Source organism: Ptychodera flava, chromosome 7 (assembly GCF_041260155.1).
Source record: "Ptychodera flava strain L36383 chromosome 7, AS_Pfla_20210202, whole genome shotgun sequence".
Lineage (NCBI taxonomy): Eukaryota > Metazoa > Hemichordata > Enteropneusta > Ptychoderidae > Ptychodera > Ptychodera flava.
In genome coordinates, this window is record NC_091934.1 from 23,456,446 (window position 1) to 23,470,392 (window position 13,947).

At 37.2% G+C, this 13,947-nt stretch overlaps 1 protein-coding gene across 1 annotated transcript in view; it reads left to right on the forward strand.

The window, feature by feature from the left end:
- LOC139136385 (H(+)/Cl(-) exchange transporter 6-like) overlaps positions 1–13,947 on the forward strand; it is a 37,438-nt gene that overhangs the window by 2,445 nt on the left and 21,046 nt on the right. Inside the window, 11 exon segments of the mRNA XM_070704109.1 lie at positions 332–463; positions 2,670–2,736; positions 4,486–4,592; positions 6,019–6,145; positions 6,986–7,112; positions 7,616–7,662; positions 8,449–8,534; positions 9,817–9,930; positions 11,307–11,470; positions 12,465–12,555; positions 13,776–13,938. Coding sequence (XP_070560210.1) covers positions 332–463; positions 2,670–2,736; positions 4,486–4,592; positions 6,019–6,145; positions 6,986–7,112; positions 7,616–7,662; positions 8,449–8,534; positions 9,817–9,930; positions 11,307–11,470; positions 12,465–12,555; positions 13,776–13,938 — 1,225 coding nt within the window.

The window sequence follows — 13,947 nt, forward strand, 5'->3', positions numbered from 1 at the left end:
TTATATCATTGTGCTAAAGTTTAGCTATGCAGAGATAGCAATAATAATTTTCATATGGTGATCTGTGTGGGCACTTTAACAAATTAGATGGTCCAATTCTGTCCAAATGAAAATGTTGGTGGACATTACAAAATGAACTCAAAGGTCATGATCTTCTAATAAACAGTCCATTTACAACTGCCCTAAAATATAGTTTATTTGTTACAGATTAGATACATCATGGTTCATCATCCCCATTTAATACAGGAAAAGGTTGTTCATACACCATGTAGTGTTTTGTTGTCGTAAAACCCAAAACATCAAAGTTTTCATCAGTATGTATATTTTTCAGAGTTTGGACTATGATGTGTGTCACAATGAGATATGTGCTCAGATGCTGGAGAGCCGAGACAAGAAGTCTGTCAAGTCCCTCGAAGCCATGAAATGGGTTACAACATTTCTGATCGGAGTATTTACAGGTCTTGTAAGTATATCTTCCGGCATTTATTTACTTTGAAACCTTTTAATGCCAGGTTCATTTCCCATTATGAGGTATAGCTAGTCAGAACCGTAAATGAAATGTCGTATGTAATCTACCTGGTATATAAAATTTTTTACAGACGTGATTGTTTGAAGATGCATGGATGAGGCCAGGACCATATTGAGATCTACAAACCCTTTATCCAGTAGCCCACAGGCTAGTAACCAAAAGATCTGGGACCCATCCTCAGTTTTCCCCCCATGTACCGTATTCCTCCAATTATAAAACCCCCTTTTCAGAACCATAGGTGACGGGAAAGATGTGGGGGGCTGTATAAACAGATGTCAACGCGAAATCGAACGTCATAGTTAATTTATGCAAATTAATGCAATGTTATGCACACTTTATGCCAATGTTTTTTTTTATTTACGCGAGCGTTGCAGACAAAGCAACTCATACTTTGTGATATCGACTCATGGCCATGCTGCGTCGATACTGGCAGTCGAAACTGTAGGGCCTACAGTATAAATTAATGGAGATCTGCAAGTTTTGAAATTTAGCGTATTTGCCATACCCTCTTTTGCCAAACAATACGATAGCAATAAATGTTCGTATTTCGTGTATAGATAATCACCACGATACTTCGTTGCGCTCCTCAGCAGCAGCTAGCTCCCTTTAGCATGGCCGCAAAGGTCAGACAATGAGTAAAGGGAAAGTCCCTAAAGTTCCGCTGGCTGTGATTGGTCAATTCACGCAATAGGTCAAAGGTGTTAGTGCATGAGGTCAGGGTAAAGTTCTGTTCAGCACATGCATGTGGTGGTGTCCGTCCGATGTTTTCTATTTACGATTTTCAATTAGCGTACTCCTTAAAATAAACGATCAATTACACGTTGTGAGTTTATTGTTTTGCTCCTACGGTAGTTTCAAAAAGTCTAACCGTATCTCGAAACGAAATGTGATCTTACGAACAGGCAGGCGCTAGGCTCGAACTGATAAAGTGTTGAAACATCGGCTGGCCATGGCCGAGACGAAAGATTGCTACGCCAATCTGCTTACGATTTGGTGAATTGAATTTTTGGCAATAAATCTTTGAAGTATTTTATTATTTGTATCGATGAACGAAATGTCTCTTGATGTGGAATTCAGTCATCTATGATCAACTGTTCGAAATATGGTACAAACATGCACGTTTTTGTTCTAACTGTAAGTGTATGGGGCCGTTTATGAAGTCGCGTATTTTTCTCTCGCAAGACTTCGAAAGCATGCATAATCTTGAAAATCTGTTACACTATCGCCTACTCATTGCCGGGACTAGTTCAGGAAAAGGACACACACAAGCAAGAAATGCCGTTCAAACAATAAATACATTTATTACATGAGAAAAACTATGTGCAAAATTGATAAAACATTAACGAAAGAAATTCAAAGAATTTTCAGTTCATGCGCGGAAGAAACTTCGGATGTCGCGTTTGTCGATACAATTGCCCTCTTCATCGAAGTCAAACCCGTCGAAGTCTATATCGTCATCTTCCCCCTTGTCATCAAACACGAGTCCTACGGCTTCATTTGAGAAGTCGTCATCGAGTACCGGAATCTCCTCGGAAATATGTCTTCACTTCCGTCGAGCGCATTCGCGATACCCATGGAAAGGAACGATTTTTTCATCACAGTGACGAAAAGACGGCATTGTACTAGATGGAGACGCTCAAAAACCCAACTCTTATAATGTTTATTTACATAGCGCAATCAAAGTGGAATTTTATCGCCAGGAACGATAGAACCGTTCCCGATTGAAATGTTCCAACACCAAATAATAGTGTGCTTGTTTTGAGGTTTGATACTTCACTTTGGCACTTGTTTGTGACTTTGATAAGCAACGTAGGTGTCTCGGATATCCTTGTCTCATTACATGACAATGGCTCTATTGTTCCAGTCAGAATTTGGGTGTACCCCCCTGGGGGGCGTTATAAACGAACTAACAGCCAATTACGAATCGATAAAATAATCCTGGGGGGCGTTATAATCGGGCGGGGTTTTAGAATCGGAGGAATACGGTACTAGTCAACATTTTATCTGATGGCTGAAATTGTTTGATGTAAAAAAAATGCCAAATTTAACCAATATTTGAAAAGTTGGTGGTAGAAATCTGTACTCATTTCATGATCCACATATTTGGATCATAATGTTCCTTAATTTTGTTTTTCTTCAGATTGCATTCTTCATAGACTTCTTTGTGAAATTACTCAGTAAATGGAAGTTTGACACCGTTGGAATATGTATCCTTTGTCAGTCGGTCCCATGTTTTTGTGGTTATGGTGAGTTTTTGAAAGGCAGGTCCAGTTTCATGAGAACCCTCTTATGGTTTATTGTGTGCCAGGGTCGTCAATGGTGCATTGGACAACTGGTATGCAATCATTGCTAACCAATCACAAATCATAATTTTGCATTCAATTATGTCCGTTAACAATCATGATCGACAAGACTCATACAAAACATGCCCTCAAGCTACCATAAAAGTGTCTGTCCGTTACGGTAGTATGCGCATCGAAATTGAAAGAGTTATAAACTTTCGCTCAAATTTTCTGTCAGGAAACGTTAAACTTTTCTCTTTCGAAATCAAGAATAAAATACAGGGGTCACCATGCAAAAGTTGGTATTAGAAAAACAAATGTATACCTAGTATTTATCAACATCTGAAATTCCAAATGGCTACCATCTCTCTGTTAACTTAATGGGGAAAAATAAATCTGCTCCGTGAAAGGACGAAAATTTTACTTACTCCAAGAGATTCAAAATGACCAAAACAGCATTGTAAAAGTTTGAGATTTCAAATATCTCTATCCCAGATGCGCATCCTACCTCAAAGTGATGTGATGTGATGACAATATGTCAGACATTGTTTGAACATGTTTCAAAGTGCAACATATTTCGGCACAACCATATATTGCCACAAATTTGTGATCCCCTTTGTGAAAGATGCAGCTACCCGTGCCTAGGTGAATTTCACCAGGGTTCCCAGACCATGTACAATACTACTGTATGTTCCAAAAACCTGAAGCCAAAACACTGTATCAATTTAATCAAATATGAACTGAAATATACATCTTGTCACCTTATTCTTCCAGGCTAAGCAACTTTATCTTAAAAATGCAAAACCACACACTCTGCTATAAAGGTTGACTGCACAGTACAATAAATTACCCACAATTCTCTTTGATTTGTATCCTTGAAGGTTACTTTTCTTATAACTATTTCAGTTCTTTAGGCAAACAATAATGTGCAGCATCAGAATAATTGATAAATAATATCAAATAAAAATACGTTTAGAAATTTCAGCAGAAGTTTCCAAATAACCATTAATTAAACATCCATGGAAGTCATTTACATCAATATCCTTTTGTTTCAAAAAACAGGTACAACTAGTCTCCCTACTTTCCATCACTTTATTCTGTATGGCTGAGGACACAATCCGTGGAAAATTTTACAAAAATGCTATCTCCTCTCTCAATCTTGCATAATTTTCCAAATCATTTAAAATGCAAAGTAGAATGGTGTCCTTAAAAGTACGTTATCAGAATTTTTACAACTAGTCTATGAATTTGTCTACACATGGGAGACCTGGTAGACTTCTCTGGGGAATCTCTGAGGATACAAATCATAATGAATTATGGGAAATTTACAGGACTGTGGACTGCAACATGATTTTGATTGGAATTTTTGTGAAGGCCATTAATATCAATGATGATATCATCTATGAAAACCATAATGTGAGTGTCTGAATACAAAACATCTAATTCCTCCTCATTTACTCTTTATTATTCTCACATTCTTGTAACCCTTTGACCATCTTGGTTTGGCCCAAACCCGCTGTTTATCAATGGTGATTGCAGACCTGTTCACAGGCAGCTGGGGGTTAACAGGTTGAGCCAGTGAGGGCAAATAATACATCAATCTAGCATTTAGCTTGAAATGTCACTCCAAAGGAAACATTCCAGACTGATTATTTTCCTTAACGCCATTGACAGCGATAGAAAGTTGCAGTCTCCATGGCTGTTTGGTCATATCACTGTTGATATTGCTTGCATTCAATGTGGGCTTTGTACTGATATCCAGCTGTCTGGTGGCCTTGGAGGTGAGTCACTCCCGTTCGACCTTTGACCTTTCCGTCTCTCAGATCTTGTGACCTTCCTGTCTCAAGTGTGGCAAGTTGTTGACATGCCGCCCTGCCCATAGTATGATGTAATGCAGTTTTTGTTTACTTGCAAAACACTTGAATAAAACTGAAAAAATAGTTTTTGGTGCAGCTGATATGAATCTCAGCTATCATGATGTTATCAGTTATATGGCTGGGCAACTTAAGAGTTTCAGGTCACAATAATAAATAAATTGTACTACTTCTGTAAATAAACACAGAGGAGGCACTTCCCCATTCATGAAAAACTGGATCTAATCCACCATAAAAACCCTATTAATTCGACAAGAAAAAATAATTACGATTTTAAATTGTCAAATTATTAGAAATTTAACCAGCCCAAATAATTTTTTTAGTGGTTGAATTATTAAGGATTTCAACATTTTCGAGAGTTCATAAGTGATATGCTTACCATCTTGGATGATTGAAACATATAAAGGTGACTTTCCTGAAGTCCTGACTTCAACATTCTATGCTGTACATTGTATTGTTCTGTGTATTTTATTGAAAAATAAAATGGTCATGATTGGCTGGTCAAATTATTAGAGATTTAGAATGTCCCAATTCCCATCGGTGGTTGACTTTACTGATAAGGGTACAATGAAATTACATTTTGAGAAAAAAATAGAGTGGTCAAATTGATAGGGATTTTACAGTAATACATTCCTGTATCAACAGCCCAGAAATCATAACTCATGACAAAGTCTTTCACATTCACTCACGGGAATACACCAGAGTTTCTTTTATACACTGCCTTTAGGATGTAGAAATGCATCCACTGCCTTTAGGATGTAGAAATGCACTCAGAACTTAGCATGCCAGCACAGGCTGTATTTGGCTTTATTGTCAGTAAATTTTACTGATTTACGTCAGACTTGACGTAATTGGCATCAATAGCAATGCATGTCCCACAGAGATGCAATATCTTGACACACCCTAATAGTAGCTTACTTCAGTGAAGTACTGGTACACCAAGGATAGTGTTGTCGATACAGTATACTGAATTACATCATACCTTTGTCAAAACCAGTGAATTTTTTGATGTCATCCCCCAAATTATTAGTGATAATGTATCAGATTATTCAGCATTATGGACAAAGATGTTTTCTACATCTACAGATTCACTGGTATTGCCAAACTATAAAATACTAGCAATAATGTACCCCCTTCCGGCCCATAATGGACTCAAGCAAAGTTTTCACTCCATAATGTACTTGGCTTCACCTCGTATAATCATGTCGTGCAAAGTTTGCTTTCGTCCATTATGGGCCGGGAGGGGGTACATTATTGCTTACATATAAAATGCACTTGAAAAAATTGTCCACAGTTACAGATACTGACTGAGTTATCATGCGTCTTTCTGTAGCCCATAGCTGCTGGTTCTGGTATTCCTGAAATTAAATGTTATTTGAATGGTGTCAAGGTACCACATGTTGTCAGATTGAAAACACTGCTATCCAAGGCAACGGGTGTTCTCTTCAGTGTCGCTGGGGGTAAGTTTTTGTTTCATTGTAAATTTATTAAGTTTTCCAGAGTGTTTCTGATATATTTTAACTTTTCTATCAACATGAACTGACAAAGTGTATTTCCTTTCTAGTTTTAGAAGTTGTGATGGACAAAACAAGATTTTTCAATGCAGAGTTCGAGCTGTGCGTGCCTTTCATACCCTTTAGTTACTTGTCACCTCACAGCTTGTTGGTCAAAAACAGGGTCTAAAAGCTCCTTGAAAGTCCCTTAAAGTCCTTGAATTTGAATTGACCTTGGGAAATAGATAAACCACCAAAGGTTTTTGAAAATCGTGAAATGATGGGGAATTAAATCCTAAAAGTGATAATATGTAAATGATATTGTAAAAATATGTTATACCATGAAAATATTTCGAGTTCGGCAGTGTGGACTTCAAAAGTCCTTGAAAAGCGCTGAAAAGTTCTTCAAGTTTAATTGACTTTGAGTGTGTGGACTCTGTAAAAGTAATAAATGAAACCTAACGTATTTCGTTTTTCACCTGTCAGAGCACAAACTATACACTTGTACTGTATATAGAGTACTAGTATGTTTGGTGTTCTTGTAAGTTGATAGGTGCCTTTTTTTATGTTGTATCAAGATGATTGTATCATAGTTGTTCACGAGGGAAAAGTAAAGTATACCTTATGTGTTACTGTACATACATGTAGGTAATCTTGCATGAATATCTCTCTCTCCTTCTCTCTCTATCTCTCTCTCTCTCTCTCTCTCTCTCTCTCTCTCTCTCTCTCTCTCTCTCTCTCTCTCTTTCTCTCTCTATCTCTCTCTCTCTCTCTCTCTCTCTCTCTCTCTCTCTCTCTCTTTGATAGGTTTGTTTGTTGGGAAGGAAGGACCCATGATTCATAGCGGTGCCATCATTGGCGCTGGTATTCCGCAGTTTAAAAGTATCACCTTCAAGAGGTGCAAGTGCAACTTTCCATATTTCCGAACGGACAGGTATGGAATAGAGAGCCGCACTTGATCTTGTTTCATTGCCAGTACATATGTACTCAGGAGTAAAGCACCAATCAGTGTTCATTGCGCATGCATTAATTTGCATAAAGTAATATGTAATGAGCTGTCTTATGTAGGCATGTTTCATAGAAAAATGGATACCCAGCCATATTCATTAAAGAAACAGTGTAATGACCATTGAATCAAGTAACGTTTTTCACTCAGACACCCCTGTGACCGCAGTGTACAGATCCAACATCAGTGAAGTACATACCCAATGGGTCATACTAAGTTTAACTTGTCACATGCTGTAGGTGGTATTTCATTTCTTTGAGACACAACAAAGGGATTCCCATCAGAATCATTACAATTGAATCTTCCACTCATGCTCACTTCACCGCATCGGGGCAGAGCTCTGGAACAGTAAAGGAAGTGTATTAAAATCTGCCATGGAAATTGCTTGTCCAGCTAGGAGTGTTCTCCCATCTTTTCCATCTTTTCCACAGGGATAAGAGGGATTTTGTTTCCGGTGGTGCAGCTGCTGGAGTGGCAGGTAATTTTATCACAGTCAATAGCATGCTTCTGCTGGCTATTAATGGGACAGTTGCAGTAATTTTGTTTTAACAATATTTACATTTATATATTCATGCTCTATTCTTCATCTCCGCACAGTAAATCAAAATAGAACGTACCATAGCCTTTGAAACAGTACATGTAGTAGAATGTGCAATATTCAGTGTCAACAAATGAATTCCAGTGAATTTACCACAGCTGTTGTGGGAGAAATGTTTCACGTTGATAGCAAGGGTCCCCTTGGAAATTGCACCCCAAAACGCACAGAAGATTGATTCTGATGCAAAGAGGATAGCAGGTATGAATTCAGAGATGTAGTGGGAGCCATTTATGCAGATTTATTGAACTGTGCCTTCCTGTGAGGCAACACCCTCTCCGAACTCTGTGATATATGTATGTGTGTATTACGGCCATTTTATTTCCGTACTTCCTCTGTTTCAAATGCTTACAGTGGTCCTCACCTTGTATCAAATCACAGGCCACTGTGGTCTCAGTGAGCTGTGCACATCCAGTAAGGCCACAAGGCTATCAACTTCTGTGACAAACTATCTTAAAAATATCTTTATCCAAAACCCATCTACTACAAACAGTGAACTGTAACTTACTGAAATTTAATAGCTGCACGAGCTAAATGGGCTCAGCCCTAGTGTGATATTAAACAGGAATGGGAACAGTTCTCTATGGTGTCACTGCTACTACTGTTCTGTACTACTACCACAAGTACGCCATGTGTCTACCATACCGTATTGTAATTCTCTTCCCTTAGCTGCGTTTGGCGCCCCCATTGGAGGTGTTTTATTCAGTCTAGAGGAAGGATCCTCGTTTTGGAATCAGTCCCTGACTTGGAGAACAGTAAGTCTTTTATGATATTACCATATGTACATACTTCCATATGAATGAACATATTTATCTTTTGTGTCACTTGTTTGTTTGTTTTTGGCTGAAAGCTCAGAGGAACACAATAGTACCAATAGCTTACGATGATATACATATTCTCTAAAGATGCCCCACTGTATGAATGGACGTCTGCAACTCCCCATGGTAATTTTGGAAGGAAGCTATGTAGGGTTTTATTATATGTTTATACCAGTGTAGTGCCGTTTTTATCCCCTGCTGATCGTATCCCCACACATACTTCGCCGGGCATAGATTGACAGCTTTAGCTCCTGAATCGTACTGTTGCTGATTTCGACCCTCGTGATAAAATCAAAACTATTGAAACTATTATAGTAAATTATGCATTGATATGTAATGTTGAATTTTCATTCTCAATGGTATTGAAATATTTTGTACTTTTAAGAATTGATAAAAATAAACTGGGTGAAAATCTGTCCATGGTGCCATGACTATTGATTCTTCAGTGACTAGCCAAAATATCAGCATTTTTCTAAAGGGAGAAAGACATGCAATTCTCAACATGACATTTATATGACAGACGTTAAAGGCTTAACACATTCCGATTACCATGCTAGAAATATTTTTGCATCAAATATGGCAGGCGTAAATATTATGCAGCCTAAAGGATACCCCAAGCTTAGATGAGATGCGACTCAAAAGTCATATACCATACAAGAAAATAAAAACATCTGACAGAAAATGGCTTCAGGTTCCGGTAGATATTCAGGTTGTTTTTAATATGATTAGAAACTAAGTTGGATAGTCCGCACAGGCGTGGGGATAAGATCGGCAAGGGATAAAAACGGCACTGCACCGGGTTGGAGGTCACATAAATTTGTTTGAGATGATGACGTGTTGAATACTGGCGGTGCACGCTGCCTCTGATAGTTTTGCAAACATTTTTATTACATTTGTGGTGATTAAAACTTTTGTACACAATGGAAGCAGTATACACCATTCTCAGATTCTCATTTACTCCTGTCACTAATGATAGTGACAGCTGCATGGAAAACATTTAATCCACTCATAACCCCACCTATTTCCAGTGGAACAGTCCAACCAACCATCGCGCTCCTGACAAAATAACAGGGTGATACCATAGTGTAAGTGTTAAAAGGTTGGTTGACATCGTTTTCAGAGATTTGAACCTTTGACCTGTCAAAGTCTTTTACAATTTTCTGGAATTAAATACCTTTGTAAAATTGCATTATTTTTCCTTATTCCCTTTACATTCCAGTTTTTCTGCTCCATGTCAGCAACACTCACTCTGAACTTCTTTCTGTCTGGAGCTGAGTATAAACAGTGGGGAGCTTTGGATCAGCCTGGTCTGATAGACTTTGGTGTCTTCAAGGTAAGGACCTAACCTTTGCGCTTTTTATTCTTTTTCCTACAGGAATACCTAACACCAATTTTGTAATTCTGCGAACTGGTATGCTAGTTATAACTAAACAGCATGTTATTAACTGGTTCAGATACCACTTTGCACACCTTAAAGCCCCATTAACGTAGCTTTTATTATTTTACTTACCAAAAAAATACAATCCAATTTGCAGGTAGATATTATGGATCTGATATTGAGCCATAGTGTTTTTGAAAATGTCACTATTTCAAACTATGGTGGATTTTCTCAATCAATCAGTTCCTTACAGTATATTTGTGGCGGCCATATTTGAGTTGCAACTTGAAAATTATTAAGTTGTTAGAGTTGTGTGTTCATCACCAAAGTTTGAACAACTTCCTATTTTCACACTTCAGTAAGCACTTTTGTTTAAGTTGCATTGATTTCAAGCCATTATCGAAAAAAAAGCAAAAAAGGTATAGCAAATGGGGCTTTAAACTGGAGAGTATGCAACCTCACAGATACACAACTAAATACACACTGTGTTTGTGTGCTTCACACAATGTATTGTTGATGACATAAGTGGACAATTTCACAAAATAAAAACAACAAAAGTAGCATGTAGTAACACATACTGTAGCACGTTAAAAGTGTCTGTCCTTCAGAGCTCTTCACATATAATACGCTCAGTAATATTCCCTAAAAAAATACCTATATATATTACAAAAGTACACTTATCTAATGGAAATGCGGACAATAGCAAGGTCACCTCATTACCCCTGATAATTACTCTTCAACATGTATTAATGCGTGGTCCCATACCACAATGTGAAGCTAATCATAAAAACTGTCCACTACCCACATGGTAGAGGGCGATCAGTTAGCTTATATATCAACATTGCTCCCGACAAGTTTTGCTTGTTCAAGCTGTGCACAAATTAATACATTGCAATTAGAATAGAAGAATGGTCCAAAATAAAAATAAATAAAAAGGGTTTATGTCAAATTCTTCTCATTTTCTCCAAAGATACCTGTAGAGTACAGGCAAAAATACTATGGTACTATAACATCACTGATTTGAATGTCAGTACATGGTCTTTTCCATTTAATGTTAACATGAAATAAATCTACTCGTCAATATTTTGTTTTCTGTTCCATTAGATTAGAGATTTATTTATCGCTTTGTTAAGTTTACCTATTTCTTTGTTTATAATATGTTTGTTTACTCAAAATTTAGCTTTAGTTTCTGTCATATTTCTCAAACGTTCCTTGTTTATTCACTGTGTATTTGTATTAACATGTATTTATTTACTTGGACATGTTTATCACCTTGATTTATGTACACAGCTTGTCTGTTTACTTCATTTTCTTTCTTTTTTTTCTTTCAGTGTGGAAATGAAGGAGAGTGTAATTTATGGACTGTTGTAGATTTGCTGATATTTATCGTTATGGGAGTAGTGGGTGGTCTGCTTGGAGCGCTCTTCAATTCACTGAACACAACTTTGACGAAACACCGACTGAAGTACATCACAACCAGAAACAGAGGTGTCCGGTAAGAAGTATTTGATGTGTTAGAGAAAGTGGTCGGTGATTATGACCATGTCATTTGAAACAAAAATTACGACTGGCTCTAATTACGGCTTTGCTTGTTGTGCATACAGTAAAGAAGGTCACCTTGAGCCATTCAAAGTACTAGAGATAGGGTTTTCTGTAAAATTGATTATCATACAGCTTTGTCAGCCCCCCAGATTATTACGGAAAATATATCCAATTATCCAGTATTTTGCACCAAAATGTTTTCTACATCTACAAAGTCACTGGCATTGCCAAAACTGTAAATAATATATAAATTACCACAAACTGCCCATAATGGACTTAAGCAAACTTTGCTCTCCATAATGTACGAGGCTTTATCTAGTTCATTATGTCATGCAAAGTTTCCTTTTATCATAATGTATTTGCTAATAGACAGTTATAGCTTCTATAATGTTGACACCTTTTTGATGAGTTAAGTTCCAAATTTCAAATAATTTCAGATCAAAATTTGGAATATGTTAAAACTTTTCATAGTCAGCCAGAAGAAGTTATGCATTGTGATTGTTAAGTATCTTGTATTGGATATTCTAGTGGTATAGTTGTAAGATGTATATGAAAAGCAAATACATGTGTGTAGAGACACTACAACATGACCGATCTCTGCAGTTCAATTTAGAATGCAATGTACTGCTGATTTTACATGTGGCACTGATAGAAGATGTGACGCCATCTAATAACAAAGTTTTTGACGGTCACACAGTAGAACATTCAAAGCATTTCAGTGCTGTGTTTCTCTCTAACAGACAGACAGACAGGTCAAAAAAATGAACAATGGATACACAAATAGGTGCATGTAAATACAATGCTTCGTGTACTATGTGATCAAGAGAAGAGGGGAAATACCAAAAACGGGGGAAATATGCTGTGAAAGTTAAGACATTTCAGTATTGAAGAACATGAATGATGTTCTAGACGTTGGATTATCATCACCTTTGTGATTTGGCTTTCAGAATTCTTGAAGCCATGTTTGTTGCCATGGTGACAACTACTTTGGCCTTTGTAGCTGCCATGACCTTGGGTCAGTGTAAAGAAATCACAAACGTAAGTTTATACATCCAACAAATTAAAAGAAAGCTAATGATAACATTGCAATTAATTTCATGGAATTTGAAATTTTTCTGTACGATTACAGCAGTATTCAAAGGAAAAATATGAGTTCTCAGAACAAAGTTGACATACTTTTTGTGTCAAGCAAAAACTGTTTATATTGCCAATAGATAGCCATAAGATTACCTTTTGATCCATATCATCTCTATTAAAAGTATTTAATCATAATATTACCATAAGGCCATTTAAAGAAAAATCTTTGTTTGCCGTTCTTGGATTTTTGAAAAACTTACCAGCCAGCCAGGGAAAAAACCAAACACAGACAGAAAGCACATACAAGTGTATTAACATAAGGTCATTTTTTATAAGCGCACATTTGGTGTACCAATGTGAGGTTATCGTATAAGCTGAATCAGTCATTTGCATCTGATTTGCATGTCTGTATGTCTGTATATTTGTGGGTACACACAAAGGCTCCCATACCGCCAAAGCTACCATCTCAGTATTTGGTGTACAAGTAGATGCAGGGGTTGAGATGTGAATTTGTTCAGATGAACACATCAGTGTCAAAAATGTGCAAATGAGGTAAAAAAAAGTGAAATCCTGCAAATGTGCAGGAGGCATGGCAGTGAGAAACAGGCCAACTCCACTGATCTTGACTCATTTCCTGTCATTGTTTATGAACTGTTACATATTAACAGACCAGCTGCAACCATAGACAGTAGATGGGGGAAGACCGTTTATACTAAACTAAGAGGGGCTTTTTTCTGCTATGCATGTTGCTAAAGTTGACCTCCAGTACCTAAAGTTAGACCTTAATTACTTTTGTCATTCTTGTTTTTCTGGTTTAAATATTTCTTGTTGTTTTTCTGGTTGTACTGTGCAGAAATCATTGCCATAACATCAACGTAGAATTTTCCTCCACTGAACAGATAGAAACAACATTTATTGTTGATCATTGGTAACCCATACTGGTATATACCAATTCTGATCAAATTTGAGCGACACCGTATAATTGCGGTAATTTTTTGTTTCTTTTGGAAAAATAATATTTTTATTTGTAATAGTGTTAACGTTGTGTTTGTTTTCTTAATTTTCTCTGAAAACTTACCAGCATGCGGACAGCAAACAAAGAATTGCTAAATATTACCTAAGGTAATATTTAGCAATTTATAATGTGGAATATGGTGGCAAATAACATATTTTTCCTACAGGGCTCAATGCAGGCCAACGTGACAAATGGTACAAATCTAACGGATGACTCCGTGGATAGTTCCCTGAGAAGTTACTTTTGCAAAGATGGATACTACAACGACATGGCCACGCTATTTTTCAACTCCCAGGAGAGCGCCATCAAACAGCTCTTCCATCAAGAAGGTGAGGGCG